We start from the raw sequence: 18,907 nt of genomic DNA on the forward strand, positions 1-18,907 counted from the left end.
ATTAAAAAATAAATAATACTGTAAATAATAATTATTTACAGTAATGTGCAAAAGTCTTGAGCCACAGCAATTGAAACGTGGGGTAACATAAATGGTTTTCAAACTGAGTTTGTATGAGTCTAACAAGCTTGGATGACAATATTTGTTATGACCACTTGTGTTTTTGAATATTGCCTGAAAGATAGAAAGATAAAAATGTTAAGTTGTCTGTTATAATTGGTATAACAGTGGTTCATCCCTTGAGCTGGGTGTCATGTTAGGCTTGAATGATTCATAGATCACTGGTAAGTGGCATAACAAATAAAGAGAAAGAAATAAACAAACCAAAATCCCCTTTAATTAGTCAGATACAAAGACTGTAAAAAATGCAACTGGTGTCAGTAAAAAAGAGAAGAAGAAAACTTTGAAAGACCTTCAGAAAACCTGGGGAACTATTGCTAAAGAATTTCTTTTTTTAATTAAAAAAAAGTCTGACTCCTTGGAATCAAAACCAAAAAAGAAAGAGATGGGTGGCTCAAAATTATATATTACTGTGCATTTGAGTGGCTACGACTAATAAATACAGCAAAAAAAAAAAAGAGTATACCATTACATTAATGTAATCAGAATGTATACAGCATGAGACAATGAGGCAATACATGAGAATCGTTATTTTGTGGTGCAGACCCAGAAAGAATTAGACCAACACCAAGGAGAGCTGCAACCCCCAAACTTCAATTAGCCCCAAAACTCAAATAAAAAAAAGCATTCAGAGCAAGTGTTGGGATATGTCACAGTGAACGAGCCTGGATACTCATATTGAGGAACCAGCTGTCAGCACCTTTTATTTTAAAAGGAAATATTTATCATGTAAAGAGTGGCAGTGCTACCCTCAGACTACTCTTCCGTAAAAGACTCTACAGGAGGCTGGAAAAAAGTAATGCTTCAGTGCCCTCTAGAGACAAAAAGAACATGAAACTCTATGTGTCTTGGTGAAGTTTTCTGCGAACCATGAAACACTTTAACAAAAAATATACATGAAAAATTACAGATTCAATAATGAGCTACCCCGTGCACATGTATTAGACAGCAAGCGCTTCAGGTCAGGTGACAGAGCTCTGGTCTGATAGTTACCAGGGAATGATGAGTGACAAACCTTTGTCACTCATCAGGACTGCAGCAAGCAAGCAATTCATTGCCCCAGAGAGGCAGTTATTCCACAGCAACTGGAAAAGACATCGCAAGATGACAAAGAACCACCTTTAAAATGTATTTATACTTTTATTTATTTGTTGTCATTTGTGAATTGTACATCACAATATAAATATATATATATCATTGCCTCCTTCCTTTTCTTCATCTCAATTCTTCCTCTATATTTTAAAAAATTTGCTCAATCTGGACAAAAAAAGAAAGCAAAAATAAGGAGTTAACTTTAAACTATCACTTGTACAAACTGCATTGAGACAGCTGGATTAGACAATGTCTCAGAATAGGGTATGCTCCTGTAATAACTGAATCATAATTTCACAGTGTGCTACTTAAAAAGGTTTAAGCCCTGATATGTGGGTTACAGTACTCCCTCCCACAGGACAGATTATGCCATCTGTGAGAAAAAAAACAGTATATCTGTGTGTGTGTGTGTGTGTGTGTGTGTGTGTGTGTGTGTGTGTGTGTGTGTGTGTGTGTGTGTGTGTGTGTGTGTGTGTGTTGGTGTGTGTGTGTGTGTAGCTTTCAAATAAAATTCTGAGTGTCTCATTTCACTCTTAATCCAGGTCATTCCTACTGTGATGTTAATAGCCTAAAAGGGGACCGACACACTCCTGTTTATGCCAAGTAGTTGATCTGAAGTGAAGTGATAACACACACACAACAGACACCCATACACACAAAAACATAAGGAGCGAAAGTTAAAGAATGCACAAAACGAACCCTTAGAATTGAGAATGCTATGCAAATTTTAACCACTGTATATATTTAAATTTTCTGCTAATTAATCACTGTGTTAAAACTGTCAATAAAAATTTTTACTGCTTATCAAAAAGTGATTAATGGCGTACTTGTGTCTGTGTCACACTAAAGTTAAACTTTTCATTCGGTCTTGATTTGATGTCAAAAACTTGAGGTTGGCACACGAATATCCGATTCATAGAAGGTTGACTTGTGGCCCTTAAAAATAGGACTAATACATCCTGAAATAAAATACTGGATGCCATGGCGACTGTGATTGGATGACAGGAGTAATCTGCTGACTAAATCCCCTCATGGCTCAAGCTGTGATTTGGACCGGAGATTTGTTTTCAGAGTGAACTCCGCCCTGCAGAGATGACTGTCAACGTAAAGTACACTACAGAATGCAGCAGGCCAGCAAATAGTCTGTTTAATTTGGAGGAAACAGCTTGGACTCGACTTTGACAGCTTCTTCCCTGCGTGCTGACGTGAACAAAACGAGCCAACCGGCAAGCCAACGCTAAAGCTATTCTATGGTAGGACAATCATGACCAAGTTTTCGGCTGCTGCTAATGTAGGTCTGTTGTTACAGGTTGTGTTTTCTGTATTAGTATAAAAAAAAACTTTTTTTTCCCTGTACAAGTAATTAATAAAATCATTTTAAAAACTGAAACATCATACTCCCACCCCCCAGATTCTGTGATTGAAAACATTTTTTAAAATACAACGTTATCATAGAATTGAACAGTTTTGTATTTTAAGTAATCACTTTGTTGTTTCAGTGAACTTTTATTAAATGTTACCTGTCTAAATAGGAAGCCTGGGTTATATGGTCCAGCTAAAGCTAAAGCAGTTTAAGGAGGACAAATAAAAGTTGTATTTTCCAAGGTCACAAAGTTTTAACATGAACATGCTACAAAGCAGTCCTTTTGTCCTTTGTCCATTCAGTTATTGGTTATTAATTGATCATAAATAAATACAAGAGGCTGAGCTAAAATTAATTGATAATAAGCCTGTAGTTTTTTGGGAATTGAAGAATGGACCTCTGATGCTACATCAAAATCATTCCCTCAGTGTCAGTCAAGCATTAAATGAGCATCCACTCCATAATTTAACATTTTCTTTGAGCTTCAGAGCTGCAAAAACAGCTGTTAAAATTACATATGGTAGTTTATGTTCTTGTTGTTACCAATATTAACAATGTGCTGGCATGGCCATCCCTTGTTTTCATCTGATATAGATGTGTAAACAGGAATGCAAATTCGCTTAAAAAACAGTCGCACAGTGCCTGTGTTAGCTCCCCTTTTGTCACAATAAGGTTCCTGAATAAAACAGATGTTGCAGCGAGTACGTTAACCTCTTTGCAAAAATGGACAATTACATACAATAGGCGTACCACTTTGACAGGTAGTGATAAACTGGGACATTCAACAGCAAGTGGCCCAATGTACAAAGCAGCAAATATTGAAAAAAAAAAAACCCTCAAAGGTGTCATTTTTAATTTGTCTCTCTATTACACATTCCCCACACACTTTTTAAATTGTAAAAGCATGGAAAGCTAACAAGCATACTAATGCATTGTGCATTATGCATTACAGGGTTGCTTTTTAAAAATAAAGACACATTTAAAGTGAAATTATTAACTTAATTTGAGAACATTAGTGACTGTGTCGACTTTGTGCATTAATATGTTGATTGTTCTAGTCCACAGGTTGCAGTAAGCAGTGAGCTGTCAGATCTGTCCTCTGACTCCAAGCAGCTGGGGAGATGTGAGAAGGGTCATGCCTCTGGTGAAGAGGAACATTGAGCCTCGGCACCTGTGCCACAGTGCCGTGCCTGATGGGGTTGGCAACGAGCTGGAATGTGTAACCAACAACACGCTGTCCGCTATAATTCGACAGCTCAGCAGTCTGAGTAAGCTTACAGTTGATCAGATTCAGAATAAAATATCAATGTGTCTTTAACCTGTGCTCATTACATGCAACCAAGGTGTTGCCACTATTAAGCAAATCGAAATTTAAATCATAAGGAAAATTATACAATAAAAAACCTAAACTATTTAAATATTCAGGGCATAATTACTTCACGTTGTGAAAGATCGTTAGAAGTGATGGGGTGGGAAACTAATTTGCACACAGTGATTTTTAGCTTGATTTATTATGCATTTAACAGATCAATTTGTCACAACTAATACATAATATGGACCAAAGTACTTGGCCTCCTACACCTTACTTCTAGAGGAGCTGCTCAGCCATTGAAACTCAGGCCATGAAGCTCCCAGCGCAGTTTTTGTGCTGATGTTAATGCTAGAGGAGCTTTGGAGCTCTGCACTTTCTCCCTGCTCTGTAAATTTACATGCCACTTACAAATGATCGTGGAGTATTTAGGAAAGAAGGCATTTCAAAAACTGACTTTTTGTAACAGTAACATCCTGTTGTAGCACCACACTCAAATTCTTTAGGAGGATTGACACTTTTGAAGACTGCTTAATGCTTGAATTTATACATCGGTGGCAGTGGGACTGAAAATACCCAAATTCAAAGATTAAGAGGTGTGACCTAATCCGTTGGCTACATAGTGTATATCAGTCCTGTAACACAACACAATGCGCATTGAGTTTTCTGGGGATAATAATTTGACTTATTGACATATACCCTCTATGTCATGGGAGTGCTTATGTTTTCTTAATCCTTTAAAAGGGATTATCAGATAAGAGTGTCACTTAATTGCTGGCTTTGAATGAGGGGAGAAACAAACAAAGAACATATTTTAAGGGTATCACATTTGTCAGTGTGTGATTTGTTGCAGTCGTTGTTAAAATGCATTTCACTCTGTACACAGGTTTGTGCAGAAGTACAGTGGTTAATGTTAAACATGCTGTTGCAATGTCTGTATCCTAGAACATATCCTTTGATAGTTTGTACATCCGTGTGTGTGTGTGTGTGTGTGTGTGTGTGTGTGTGTGTGTGTGTGTGTGTGTGTGTGTGTGTGCGATTAGTAAACTTACCGAAGCTTAGAGCTTAGCGTACAGATTTGTACAACAGCACGATAAGATGGAAAGTAACTGGGCGTGGAGACACAAACACAGGCAGTCTAATTATAGCTTTTACATTAAGCAGACTAGAGCTGTTTGAAATGTGCCCCTGACTGTGGAATGGAAACAAACATTTTGAGCAGTTTAATTTAGATAGTTGATATCAACACTCTGCCTTTAAGGTGCCATTATCTTTTAAATGTTATTGAGATTTGACACACCTTTCCATTTATTGCTTTTCCTCTATTCTCTCCCGCTTTCTTGCTCTGGCTGCAGGTAAGCATGCAGAAAATGTTTTCGGGGAGCTTTTTAATGAAGCCAACACCTTTTACGTGCGCGCAAACTCTCTTCAGGATCGAATTGACCGCTTGGCCATCAAAGTCACCCAACTAGACTCCAGTGTGGAGGAGGGTTAGTTCATTGGGTATCAGTGAATCTTCTTCTGTTTGTTGCTATGGTTATTCCTACACGCTTTATATCAAACTTTCCTCCTTAATTTTTCTTTTTTAAAGTTTCCCTTCAAGACATAAACACGAGGAAGGGCTTCAGAAGCTCGAGTGTCCAGGACCAGCAGGTTTTATCCAAGAGCAGCCTTCCTAGTGCTGTAGCCGACATGTACAACAGCAGTGACAGACCTCCTCCTCTCAGCAACCTCACTGCTTACAGGTGCTGCACTGTTTTTCTTTCTTTTTTTACTGTTCTAAAGTTAGATATCTGTCTTCAGTTAATGTTGGAAATTGGTTTTTAAATACAGAGAGGATTCTACTGATGCAATGAAATACTACTCTGACCCGTCATACTTTTTTGACCTGTGGAAAGAGAAAATGCTTCAGGACACAGAGGAGAAGAGGAAAGAAAGGCGGAGGCATAGGGTCAGAGTGCATTTTACCCATCTTGTTTACGCATTTACGTATTTACTTACTGACTGCTTACTCAAACTCTGTATTCCTGTTGTTTCTGCAGGAACAGAAGCGATGTGTGGACAGCAGCACCATTCAGCGTGAGGTGAAGAAGGTCAGAAAGGCACGAAACCGCAGGCAGGAGTGGAACATGATGGCGTTTGATAAAGAGCTCCGTCCAGATCACAGACATCCACAGAGTCTCAGGCGAGGAGCATCCTGTGAGGGCTCCCTTTCGCCAGATGGGAGGTTAGAGAAGCTACCAAGATTGTGTTTTGGATAGGTTTTCAATGCATTTTTCTGTATGATACAACGCTACAGAGGGAATTAAAGAACTTCCCAACTTTGGGACTAATGATGTAGATCTTATTTTATTCTAGTTGTATTTTTATGGAGAAATTTGTAAAATTATTGTAGATTTCTGATACTTTTAAAATAAAACTTAGCAGATGGGTGTGTGTGTGTGTGTGTGTGTGTGTGTGCCCAAAAGGAGGGGTGGATTCGTTTTCACAAATAGGACCTTGTGACCCAAATTGTAATATCTTTGTTGTGTAAAGCGTCGGCTTTGATATTGTAACAACAAATCTACCATCTGGATCTGCATCTGCATGACAAACTCTCTTTTACCATTTATCCAGGCCTGACCTCTTAGATTACCCCATCCCTCCAGTGCCTGCCCATGCTGCTTGTAACTCTGCCAAGTCTCACGATTACGTTCCTGGGAACACGCATCCCTCACCACCTGTGGAGCATGAATACCAAAGCATTGATGTCAACTACAAGAGAGTAACCTATGCCGCAGCAGAGCCTCGTGCTGCAGACCGAATGAACGGTTCAATTCGTCTCCCTGCAGATTACAAGTATGTGAGAGAAATTGAAATATAATATACTCTTTTTGAGCATCTGCAACTTAATCCTCTTTCTTTTACTGTCACACAGGTCTATCCCACCACCTCCTGCCCCCGGTCCTCCAATCCCATCAGCCCAGACAGCCTTTGGTTTTCCACTGGGTGCACATCCTCCAGCGCCACATAATGGCGTTGGGCACGCGGGCCCGGGCTGCCCACTCCCACCAATACCTCCTCCGGGGAATCACACGGTCCCTCCACCCCCAGGTCCCCCACCTCCTCCTCTCCCTCCGCCATCTGCACCCTCACACCTAGCGGGACACAGTGAAGGCTGCAGACGTGAGACCAAACCTGTGAGAGACGCAAGAAGTGACCTGCTGTCTGCCATCCGCATGGGTGAGTCAGCGTGCTTAGACGCAGTTGGCATTGCTTCCAGCGGGTCAGATGAGCACAGATGTGAGCAGCTAACACTCTGTGCAATACAGACATATAATATTCTGTCCTCTCTCTACATGTGTGTGCCCTCATTAGGCATCCAGTTGAAGAAAGTCCAAGAGCAGCAGGAGCAGCAGAGCAAGCGGGAGCCGGTGGGGAACGACGTAGCCACCATCCTTTCCCGACGCATTGCAGTTGAGTACAGCGACTCTGAGGAGGACTCTGAGCTCGATGAGAATGAGTGGTCGGACTGACAAAACACTGAATTGGTATTTTCTCCGCTGGATCTTCAGCACAGATGAAAGAAAACTGTGAAACACTCCATCTAGCTCCATCTAGTGGAGTCTTTTTACCAAGCCACTACTGCCAAAATACCTCTACCTTGTGGCTTTTATTTCTACTTTCATAATAAATATTTCATGAGCAACTGAACCACTAATCTAGCACATCTACACAGTTTGCACCAGTTTGTTTTGTAACAGGTAAATATCCTCATTTCAAAACAGAGTCAGTGTGTGATAAATCACACAGTTGGAAATGTGACCCATTAGTTTCTTAAGATTGTCTCTGTATACTGCTTGTTCTAGCAAAATGTCCTTACGTGATGACCTCCTATCTTTGTCCAGCAGCATCCCAGCGGAGAGCATTTCAGTGTAAGAAAAGCATAGGTATAAATAATACATGTTACCATTGGCTGACCTCCACATAGCTTCTTCAGTTTCGAGGTCTTTGTATTAGGCATGCTGGCTCATTGGCACACTACCTAACTAGCCAGCTCAAACACTCAAACACACAAGTAGAGCAAGCCTGTGCTTTCTCTACTAAGACAAGTTATGTGCTGTGATATAAACAAGCACGGAATCATACCATAATATTGAAAGATTCAAGGGTTTTTGTTTTAATTTAATCTTCCTAATGTCACACTTAATTCCATTAGTTTTGTAATAGCTACCTCAAGTTGTAACAATTTCTCAGTTCTGATTGTGTGTATGAAGGTATCATGTCTGACATTAATTCTATTTGTTGTGATGTGTCTTTACAAATACTGATATATCAATAAACTTTCCAAATTAGCAAAAGAATCAAGCTATCATTAAGTCCTTGTCTTTTTTCTTTTTTACTTTTTACTTTTTAACTTAAACTCCACTAGATACTAGAGGTCAAAACCCACTTGAAAATGATTTATAGATTTTTGCACAACCTTAATGGGGACGGGCCAGTGGGTCAAAAATATGTTGTAGAGACATATGATGAATACACATAATGACTTTGAATGACCGTAAAGACAAAAATGACCTAAACAACCCTGCAGACATACAAAGTAGCCAAAAAGAGTTATAGAGTGGCTACAAAGAGATTAAAAACAGGCAAAATCAGACAGAATATCATAGAATTTGAGCAGAGACACGAAAATATGGTCACACAATGACTACAAAATGATGGAAAATGACCTCTATCAGACAAAAAGGAGTAATATAATACACAACAAAATCAAAATTACAAGTAAATGATCACAAAGAGACACAAGATGCCTAAATTCACTGATCAACTGAGAACTAAAGTGATATGTAAATTTAAGTACATAAAAAAATGATAATCAAAACAGTCAATGTGCAAATGTGCAAATCATTAAAGGACTTCATATGAACGTATAATTTATATATTTTATCTTATTCTTTCCCAGTTAAATTTACCCTTCATTCTAATTTGTGTTGTACAGTTATTTCATTTTTAACTTTAATTTTTATATTTTATTTTATTTTATTTTATTCATTCCTAGTTAAATTTACCCTTTTTAATTTTTCATATTTATTTCCTATCTTATTCATAGCCTTTTCTTCTTCTTTTTTTTCTCTTTAGGTCACGAGCAGTTGTCTAAGCATTTCACTGCATATCGTACTGTGTATGACTGTGTATGTGACAAATAAAATTTGAATTTGAAATTTGAATTTGAACGCACCAAAACTGGTAACACTGCCTTGCACTCAAATTTTTTTTCTTCATTTAATTACCAGTTTTTGAACAATAATTAGGCGATATTTAAATAAGGAATGAAAAAAAAATTACTGTGAAAGTAAGTAAGTACCTGGAAGGATAATGAGGTGATTCAAAAGTTTGTGCTCTCAAAACTGCAACCAAATCAACTTTACAGCCACTTAAGTTACAGAAACCAAAACCGTTTTTAATTCTACAACCAATTTTCAGCTTTAATTTTATAGGCTATATCATAGTTTCAATAAAAAATATAATATAATATTAAAAATGCTAAATTAATTATGGAATATAACTATTTAATAAAATAAAGAAAACAATGAAACAACGAGGCCTGTAAATTCATTCACACCCAGCAGAGGTCACCCGATGCCAAAGTGTAGCTCAACGGAACTTGAGAAACTGTTAACTGTTAGACGCCATGTTGGCTCTGTAATAACTGCCAGCGTTGCAAGACAGGAAGCGAGTTGAGCCGCAATGGAGATGTTTTCGTCCCGTGACAGTGTGCTGGTTGGCAGGTGATTAGCACAACGAAGCTCCTCCTCAGTCTTCTACAGTAGACACAAACCTGGACCAGCTGACCATTGTAATAAGGTATAGTATTTATACAGGCTTTGTAGGGTTTTACATTCCCACCAGCTTGCCTTTCAGTTATGGGGCAAATTTCGAGTGTAAAATTCTTTGTTTAGCTTAAACTGTGAACGATGATGATGAAGATAGCTAGTGTGTGCTAACTAGTCACCTGACTTATACGTGCACACGCTCAAATCAGCTTTACTCTCAGCCTTCCGTATGGAGGAACAAACAAGCTACCATCTGGCCAGCAATGGCAGCGCTGACTCATTTTACCTCATCTTTAGTATCTGATGGAAGGAAAATGAAGCTTTAGCAGAGTTAGCTCACGACCTAACACTGTTAGATGTGGTCATTCATTCATGAGAGAAACCACCAAGTCACAGTGCTCGCATAATTCTCCCTGTCACACTAGCATCTAAAGTAAGTCTGGAAAAATAATAATAATACAATAACTCTACACTGGCTAATGATTAAGTATTGCACGATGTCTTAAACTGTGTGTGAGTGTTATAAAATGACTTGAAAGCATATTTTGTCCTCTGTGTGCCCCTCAAGGAATTTAGTAAGATATAAACTATCAAGATGGATACCTCAAAACTTCCCAAGATCCAGGATGAGGACCGAGAAAGCCAGTTTGGATATGTACACGGTGTTTCTGGACCAGGTCTGGTTTATTCTCCTTGCCTTTTAAATGGCTAGAATCTATCAGGTTGAATGTAGTTAAACATAGTATGGTTGCAATGTTTAGCTAAGTAGCTGACAAATTAAGGAAGTTGATCACATGATGACAAAATCATGACATTTCCTGTTATTACCAAGCAGGGGTAACAGGGTATAAACTGGGTATAAAACATGTCTAATCTCACTAAAGAATGCCTCTCTTGCATAGCTGTAGAGTATATAGTTATCCTGAACTGCATGACTTCTGCTTAAGGATATCTTTGGTCTGTCACATATGTTCAAGCTATAACATTTGTCATTTTTGTCTTAATAATCTCTTTGAAATTGTCCCAGTTGAAAATATAAACAAGTTAAACTTTTGATTGTTTCTTAATCGTTTCAGTATCTGTAATTTTCTTTCTTGCTATTGCCATCAGTGGTGACAGCTACCGCCATGGCAGGAGCAGCCATGTATGAGCTGGTTCGAGTCGGTCACAGTGAGCTGGTGGGAGAAATTATCCGTTTAGAAGGGGACATGGCAACTATCCAGGTCTACGAGGAGACATGTATCCTTTCTGCTGCCGTGTTTCGTTCCTCTTTTGTCAAACATCAAAAGTAAAAAAAACAAAACAAATCAGACTGAATTGCATTAAGAAAGGCTGCTTGGCAGATATCACATGTTTCAGACATTTGGTGGTTTGTTTGGTGACCCTAACTTGATCATACAGCTGGCGTGTCTGTCGGGGACCCTGTCCTGCGAACTGGAAAGCCCCTGTCAGTAGAGCTGGGACCGGGTATCATGGGCTCCATCTTTGACGGTATCCAGCGCCCACTAAAAGACATCAATGACCTCACTAACAGTATTTACATCCCAAGAGGAGTAAACATTGGTGCTCTCAACAGAGACAACAAATGGGAATTTACGCCCGGGCAGAACCTTCGGGTAAGGAAGGCGCATTGTTGCAGTGATGAGTCCTTCAAAGTCTTTTCTTCTTAAGTGTGCTGACCAAAAATGTGATCCCCTCGCCAGGTCGGCAGTCACGTAACTGGTGGAGATATCTATGGTATGGTATTTGAAAACTCCTTAATCAAACACAAGCTAATGCTTCCACCTCGTAGCAGAGGCACCATAACCTACCTGGCTCCACCTGGAAACTACGACATTTCAGTGAGTGTTGCATTTGAAACAAAGTGCTTTTTATTTTGGATAAAAACAAAACTGATTTTGGGGGTTTTCTTGCATTCAGGATGTGGTTCTGGAGCTTGAGTTTGAAGGCATTAAAGAGAAACTCAGCATGGTGCAAGTGTGGCCAGTACGACAAGTCCGCCCCGTCACAGAAAAACTACCAGCTAATCATCCACTGCTGACCGGCCAGAGAGTTCTGGATGCACTTTTCCCGTGAGTATTCATTTGCTGTGCATTATGACATCTTTATTTAATATACGCCGCTTAACAGATTTATTAAACCGCCTGTCATAAAAACAAGAAAACACTAATATTTTTGCAATCTTTCAAAAACATGTTTAAAACAAACTTTTTTATAAATCAGTAAATTTGAAACTATTTTCAGCATTAAAAATATAATTTTGTTTAAAAATCGTGCACATACTGGTGGATTAACCATTACTTAACCATAAAAAAAAGGATTATAGTCATTATCAATAGTGTTAATTTAGGGCAGCCCATAAGCCTTACAGTGGGTGGTGGTACTGCAAGTACTGCATATCACATATTATGAAAAGTGGGTTTTTCACTGGTGGATTGTTTAGTTATTTATTACATAGTGAGACCATGTGGCTGTTGTGCTTTACAGCTGTGTGCAGGGTGGCACTACTGCTATACCAGGAGCCTTTGGATGTGGAAAGACTGTGATCTCGCAGTCATTGTCCAAGTACTCCAACAGTGATGTCATCATCTATGTCGGCTGTGGAGAGCGTGGAAACGAAATGTCTGAAGTGCTGCGAGATTTTCCTGAGGTTTGAAGACTACGAAGCTTTCAATTTGTTATTTAAGTTTTTTTCTGTCTACTGTAACAAACGCACTACAGCATCACTTTTGACTCGCTTAACTAAGGCTGTTGTTCACACTGCTCTTGCCACTAGCTCACTATGGAAGTTGACGGCAAAGTTGAGAGCATCATGAAGAGAACAGCGCTGGTTGCTAACACCTCCAACATGCCCGTGGCTGCTAGAGAGGCTTCCATTTACACAGGTATAAGCTGCCTACGTTATAGAGAACTGAGTCATTGTTAACCTTAACTTTTACTACATACTTAAAAAAAAAATTCAGAGTAATTGAAAAACTTAAAACACTCTAAAATCCTATTCAGAACTTTATGAAAGTAGCTAGTAGTGAGCTAGTGTGTATTTTGTTGTTGTTTTTTCCCTCTGCCTGCACAGTATTTTGAAAGTGTCATCAAATGTCAAACTTTTGCCTGTGCAGGGATCACACTGTCTGAATACTTCAGAGATATGGGCTACAATGTGAGCATGATGGCTGATTCGACGTCTCGATGGGCCGAAGCTCTGAGAGAAATCTCTGGAAGACTGGCTGAAATGCCTGCTGGTGAGTTCAGTGGTCACAGTCAAAATCTCAAAACATGTTTGTTTGTTTTGTACCTGCTGATCTAGATTAGAGATCAGCAGGTACAAAAGTCACCTGCTACTGTAGTTCAGTAACGTTTATTTCAGGGCTTTTTTTTGTAATATATTCGGTTTACTTTACTAATTCCATTTTGATTTATGTTCTAAAGCACTTTCTTTTTCATTTAACTAGTGAGGATGTACTATTAATCAGGACTTCATTAGGTAGCTTCAGGGTTAGCTCTGGGGTTTCTGTACTATGAAGGTGGTTTATTTCTTACCAGGGTATACTGCCAAGGTAACTTATGTTGTGAATTTAACCTGCTCTGGTTCTAGATTAGAGATCAGCAGGTACAAAAGTCACCTCCTACTGACCATTCAGTTCTCCAGAAAATAGTGTCACTATTCCTGAAGGATCATTTGGACATCTGTGTGGAGATAGCAGGGTTTAAAGTCTTTCAATAGTGTCTAATGTTTACCAGTTTCCCTGATGAGCGTTGGTAATAAATATATATTCTTAGACTAGGGATGCAACGATACCAATTTTTTCAAACCGATACGATACCGATACTTGGATCTGAGTACTTGCCGATACTGAGTACAAAAATCGATACTTCTACCACACACACACACACACACACACACACACACAAATGCAATGAATTGGAAGACAGGTTTTATTTTATTCTCTGCCGATAAAAAATAAAATCGTAATAAAAATGACCACAAAAAAAATTTCAAGTGAAAAATAAGCACTTCTGTTAAATTATTGCAGAGTATCCACATTGTAATTTAACAAAATATCACTGAACTATTGGGCACTGTCTCGAGCTTTCAGAATAATAAATAAACACTTCTGTTTGGAATAAAATAAATACAAATTAGGTTTGAGAATAAAATAAACTTTTAAATTATTGCAGAGTGTCCAATTTCATATCGCGGCTCGAGTATGCTGAGAAGACGGTTCAATCCTATGCTTTCCACGACCGGCATTGGCTGGTCATCCAGAGAAATAAAATGAGTCAGAGCCTCTGTTATTTTAACTGCCCGTGGATTTTCTCTTGACATTTTTCATCGCTTTTCCAAAACCTGAGTTAAAGTTGGCTGTTCCGGTCCACACTGCTGACATTTTGTTTAGCCTATACAGCAGCCTCCAGTTTCTCTTTTTTATCTGGAGCCGCCAGTCTCACTCGTCTAACCCTGTGCCTGTTTAGCGCGGGATGTCCCCCTAGTGACCAATCTAAAAAACTACAACAGAAATGACAAGCCACCCTCTGATTAATGAAATAAGTTAGTATCGGTTCATGGTATCGGTTAACTTTTACGAGTATGAGTACACACACATTTTACAGTATCGGCATCGGTGCATCCCTATCTTAGACAAAACATTTTTTCCCTTTTATGTAGGGCTGCAATTGTACTATTGTTTTATTGTTCTAGAAGTTTTAATATACAATCCTAAAACAGGACGCCTACACTGTACTTGCAGACCTTCAATCAAATTCGTGTGTAGTCTAAGCCCATGTTTGAGTTATTTAATCTTTACTCTCAGATGTTAAACAACACTGGAGCTGCAGCTGAAAGAAAGGCAAACGTAAGAACATAATATCGCATAATATTGGGATGTTGAAATTAAAATGGTATATATGAAAATGAGAAGAATTGCAATGAATAAATCGTTTTAAAAACATATAGATGTTAATAATCGCATTGTGTGTGGCAATGTTCGTGTTTCCGTCAGATTGGCCCACCTATTAAGAAAGAGATGGGGTGCATATATACATACATACATACAATGCGATTGTTATAGTAAGAAGAAGATTGTGATTGGTTGCCAACACCACCCTTTTCCTGTGAACGTGCAGAGGAAACACTGGGTTAACTTAGCAAGATGATAATTAGCTTTGTCTGACTGCTTATCCTTAGCACCAGTGCTAGTGTAAGTGAGTCCAGATAACAGAAGGATACGCTGGGTATGTTGAACTCACTTCATAGTACAGTTCATTCAGATTTTGTTAAGACCCTGTCACACAGTAGGTAAACTCGTGTGAAGCATTTACCTTTGTGTTGCTGGCTGCAGACAGCGGGTATCCGGCTTACCTGGGCGCCAGACTGGCTTCCTTCTATGAGCGTGCTGGACGTGTGAAGTGCCTGGGAAATCCAGAGAGAGAAGGCAGCGTCAGCATCGTAGGAGCGTGAGTTCACATTTATATAAGCAAGTTTGTGCTTTTTGTTTGTTTGTGCACATTCTGTAGATGGTCATTGACTGCTGCACGTCGTTATATTGAGATTGCTTCGGTGGGAAAATTAGTTAGAAAATGTAAAGTTTTTCATGTGAAACCTTTAAATATAATCCAGCAGGTGATTATTTTATTAGTAAACTTTACCTTTAATACTGTGAACTCCTTAGTGTGTCGCCTCCTGGTGGAGACTTCTCCGATCCTGTCACTTCAGCCACACTGGGAATCGTTCAGGTAAGTAAAATGTAGAAACTTAATGCAAACATTTGACCAATTCACCTTAAAGTGAAAGTGTCTCTCTTTTACACTGTCCTGTGTTTTTGTTGTTGTTTGTAGGTGTTCTGGGGGCTGGACAAGAAGCTGGCTCAGAGAAAACACTTCCCGTCTGTAAACTGGCTCATCAGCTACAGCAAGTACACACGAGCTCTGGATGAATATTATGACAAACATTTCCCAGAGTTTGTTCCTCTTCGCACAAAAGCAAAAGAGATTCTACAGGAAGAAGAGGACCTGGCTGAGATTGTGCAGCTTGTTGGCAAAGTGAGTCAGTTTATATTAAATGGTCTAAAACTGTCCCCAGCGGCTCGATGGATCGAACCCAGAATTTCATTACCATAAAGCAACAGTGCTAACCACTGCGTCACTGTGCAGTCTGTGCTCCTTTATGTGTGGAGTTTGTATGCTCAGAGTCTCTCTGGACACACCATCTCTTTCCTACTGTCCAAACACAAGCATGTTAGGTTACAGTATTGAGCCCTACTCTAAAAGACATTGTCACAAATTAAACTCTGCCTCTGAAGCTGAATTTAAAAAATAAATGTTTAAAGTTGAAATTTTTAACATAATTATAGCGTTTTCTTGTGAGATACAGAATATGACGTCACAAAGTTGATTATTTTGTGTTTGCTAACTAGTCACATACTGGATAAAACTCAGAGACTAAAACTAAAACAGTTTAAGGGCGTCACTTTTCTGTTGCCCCTGGCTGCTGCGATCACTTTCTTTTTTTAAGCTACATGCACTCAAATGGGAGAATCCACCTTTTGGTAATGCACTGGTTTATCCATTGTTGTGTTGTGTTTACAGACTGAGTGACATAATCAGCTGGCAGAGCATGTCTCCTCTGTTGAATACTGCCAGGGCGGTGCAAAAGTGACCCTGCTTTTCATTTTAGTTTCCATGTTTTCCACAAAAACTGATAGACTAATGTAAGTCTATTGGCAGCAACCAACAAATTGACTTAGTGAAGTAATATTCTGTACTGCCACATGATGGCGCCACAAATGCTCTACTGCAAACACTCATTTTTTAAAATCCAGCTTCACGGATAGTGTTTAATCTGTGACAGTTTTTTAAGTAGTGTTCAAAGGTGTAAATTAGCGTTAATGCATGTAGTGTTTTATGTCCATTTTAATGACCAATGAATTCATGTTAATCATCACAATTTTTATTCAGTTTGAATGCTTTGGAAGTTCTACGAGCTCTGTTACTATGGACTCTAAATAGGTTTAGATCTGTTGATCAGTTTTACCAGATGAAGGTGGGAGATTGAAGAGAGTGAAGTTTGTACATGAGACTGAAGGAACATGTGTTGGTACAAAAGGCCCAGTGTAACAAATGCAATCTAATGCTTAATCTCTTTTCTTATATATTTTTTCTAAGCCAAGTTAGTGGATGCATTATATGTAAATTTTAAAAAAAAAAAGGTTCTTCTGTCAGCGCTGTAGAATGCTAAAAAAAATATGTGCCAATGACTAAAAAACTATATAACAAGAACTCATCTGGTTTTGTTCCCAGGCTTCACTCGCTGAGACTGATAAAATTACTTTAGAAGTTGCCAAGCTCATTAAGGACGACTATCTGCAGCAGAATGGTTATACTCCCTATGACAGGTGAATACAAAGCACTTACATTTAGACAGATTACATTGAAAGTCTTAAAAGAATCTGTTGACTCTTGTAATTGTGCATTTTGGATGTTGTATTTTATGATATTACTGTAATTCCCATGAAAACAGGAAAAGGTATTAAACAACATGTGTGTAAATATTCTTTTAGGTTTTGCCCCTTCTACAAAACTGTTGGCATCCTCTCAAACATGATAGCGTTTTACGACCTGGCCCGACATGCGGTGGAGTCCACAGCTCAGAGTGACAACAAAATCACCTGGGCCATCATCAGGGAAAACATGGGGGAGATCCTGTACAAGATCAGCTCCATGAAGTTCAAGGTACACATTTGTTTCTCATGTGGCAGGAGATGTTTGGTTTTGTTTTGTTTTTTCTTTGCCATATTGATCATCTACCCCCTTAAAAGATTTTGTGCCTTTCATGTATCATTCAGGATCCTGTCAAGGATGGTGAAGCAAAGATCAAAGGAGACTACGCCCAACTGTTGGAGGACATGCAGAATGCTTTCCGAACCTTGGAGGAATGAGTTTCCGACCTTTCAGCCTGTCTCTCAGATATCCAGACCCCAGTGCAGTGCAACATAGTAAAGACTGATTGGCCCATGTTCTGAATGTCTGCCACAGTCACATAGTCTTTTTTTTTTCTCCTTGATGTTTATGCCCCTTAAACATTCCATGACCTACACAAATTGTATTTCATTTTGCTGATTTTCGACAAGTTTACTCATAAAAAAAACAGTACTGAAATCCCCTTAGGCTGTCTCAGAATATTACTTCAATCAAGTGCTGCACTCGCACTCCACTAGTAGCTGCGAAAAAAGAGTTGATGTCTCTTTCCCCCAGATGTAACAGTGATCAATGCAGATATTTAATCAAATGGGAACATGAACGTGGATAAAGGGACAGAGGCAGTGTATTCAGGGGATGTGAGGAGTTCTTCCACGTCTTACCTCTAAAGTGTGATTGTGATGCTGTGGAATATATACTTGATATTATGTGTAAAATGTGAATGAATGAGTTTGTTGGTTTGTGCTGTAAAAGAAGTCTTGCTGTTTTGTCTATGGTACATTATTGTCTCCCTAAATAAATGGGAAATAGATAAAGTAGATGGTTTCAGTAAGATTTTATTTCTCATATTTCTTTCAAAACATAAACCAGCAGTTTGAAATCTTTCAAACTTTCATACACAAATTTTGATAATTGATGTAAGAATCGGTCATTGGTGCAACCTTATAAGCACACCTCAATTCAATAAAGGACTCGTTACTGTAGATGGCGCGCAGATAGATTTAGACATATGAACAGATTAGCAGCGAATTATTAGCCCTTGTATGAAATTTAAAGTTTTGTCAACATTTTCTCCAGTGTTTTTTTTTTTTTTTTAAATAAAGCAAATTAATTTTCAACATAGCATTTGCAAACATACTAGTTTTCTTTAAAAAGCATTAATTGGGGTCAGTATTATAGCTGAACATTTTGTCACCACAGCACAAACCAGTGTTGTGTAATGATGTGCTGAGTTTTAAACGGGTTGTCTTCCAGTTTACACAAAGTATAAAAACTTCAGCGAGGGTTTGAGCTGTCACTGAAGAAAACGTAATCGTAACAGTAACCAAAGAAATCGGTTTAGACTTGAGAAAAAGAATTGTTGATGCTCACAACGAGGAGTTGTATATGTAAAGTTATCAAGTGTCAAGAACTGGAATTAGAAGCATCATCAAGGAATTCAAAGAGAGCCACACAGTATTGAACAAGTGTGACTCTGGAAAGAAAACTAGTGAGAGACGTGTCTAAAGACCCCAG

General features: G+C 38.7%; 2 protein-coding genes across 4 annotated transcripts; both read left to right on the forward strand.

Moving 5' to 3' along the window:
• Nucleotides 1-2,267: 2,267 nt before the first annotated feature.
• wasf3a (WASP family member 3a) lies at nucleotides 2,268-8,227 on the forward strand. 2 transcript variants are annotated; one of them, XM_085174973.1, is made up of 9 exons: nucleotides 2,268-2,465; nucleotides 3,641-3,843; nucleotides 5,240-5,374; nucleotides 5,476-5,629; nucleotides 5,718-5,835; nucleotides 5,927-6,111; nucleotides 6,501-6,722; nucleotides 6,802-7,106; nucleotides 7,242-8,227. In XM_085174973.1, exons 2-9 carry the CDS (start codon nucleotides 3,711-3,713, stop codon nucleotides 7,397-7,399), a joined length of 1,410 nt encoding a protein of 469 aa, XP_085031099.1. In that variant the 5' UTR covers nucleotides 2,268-2,465; nucleotides 3,641-3,710; the 3' UTR covers nucleotides 7,400-8,227. The 2 variants fall into 2 exon arrangements, with proteins under 2 accessions (XP_085031099.1, XP_085031098.1); XM_085174972.1 differs by having other exon boundaries at nucleotides 2,269-2,465; nucleotides 3,634-3,843.
• Nucleotides 8,228-9,573: 1,346 nt separating this feature from the next.
• Nucleotides 9,574-18,483, forward strand: LOC146509786 (V-type proton ATPase catalytic subunit A-like). 2 transcript variants are annotated; one of them, XM_085174964.1, is made up of 15 exons: nucleotides 9,574-9,731; nucleotides 10,269-10,377; nucleotides 10,811-10,939; nucleotides 11,102-11,316; nucleotides 11,404-11,541; nucleotides 11,621-11,772; nucleotides 12,188-12,350; nucleotides 12,477-12,585; nucleotides 12,817-12,939; nucleotides 15,037-15,151; nucleotides 15,367-15,430; nucleotides 15,533-15,736; nucleotides 16,994-17,088; nucleotides 17,254-17,425; nucleotides 17,539-18,483. In XM_085174964.1, the coding sequence occupies exons 2-15, from the start codon at nucleotides 10,296-10,298 to the stop codon at nucleotides 17,629-17,631; spliced, it is 1,854 nt and encodes a 617-aa protein (XP_085031090.1). In that variant the 5' UTR covers nucleotides 9,574-9,731; nucleotides 10,269-10,295; the 3' UTR covers nucleotides 17,632-18,483. The 2 variants fall into 2 exon arrangements, with proteins under 2 accessions (XP_085031090.1, XP_085031091.1); XM_085174965.1 differs by lacking the exon at nucleotides 9,574-9,731 and adding an exon at nucleotides 9,757-10,133.
• Nucleotides 18,484-18,907: the final 424 nt, after the last annotated feature.

This window comes from Neolamprologus multifasciatus, chromosome 10 (genome assembly GCF_963576455.1).
Source record: "Neolamprologus multifasciatus chromosome 10, fNeoMul1.2, whole genome shotgun sequence".
Classification (NCBI taxonomy): domain Eukaryota; kingdom Metazoa; phylum Chordata; class Actinopteri; order Cichliformes; family Cichlidae; genus Neolamprologus; species Neolamprologus multifasciatus.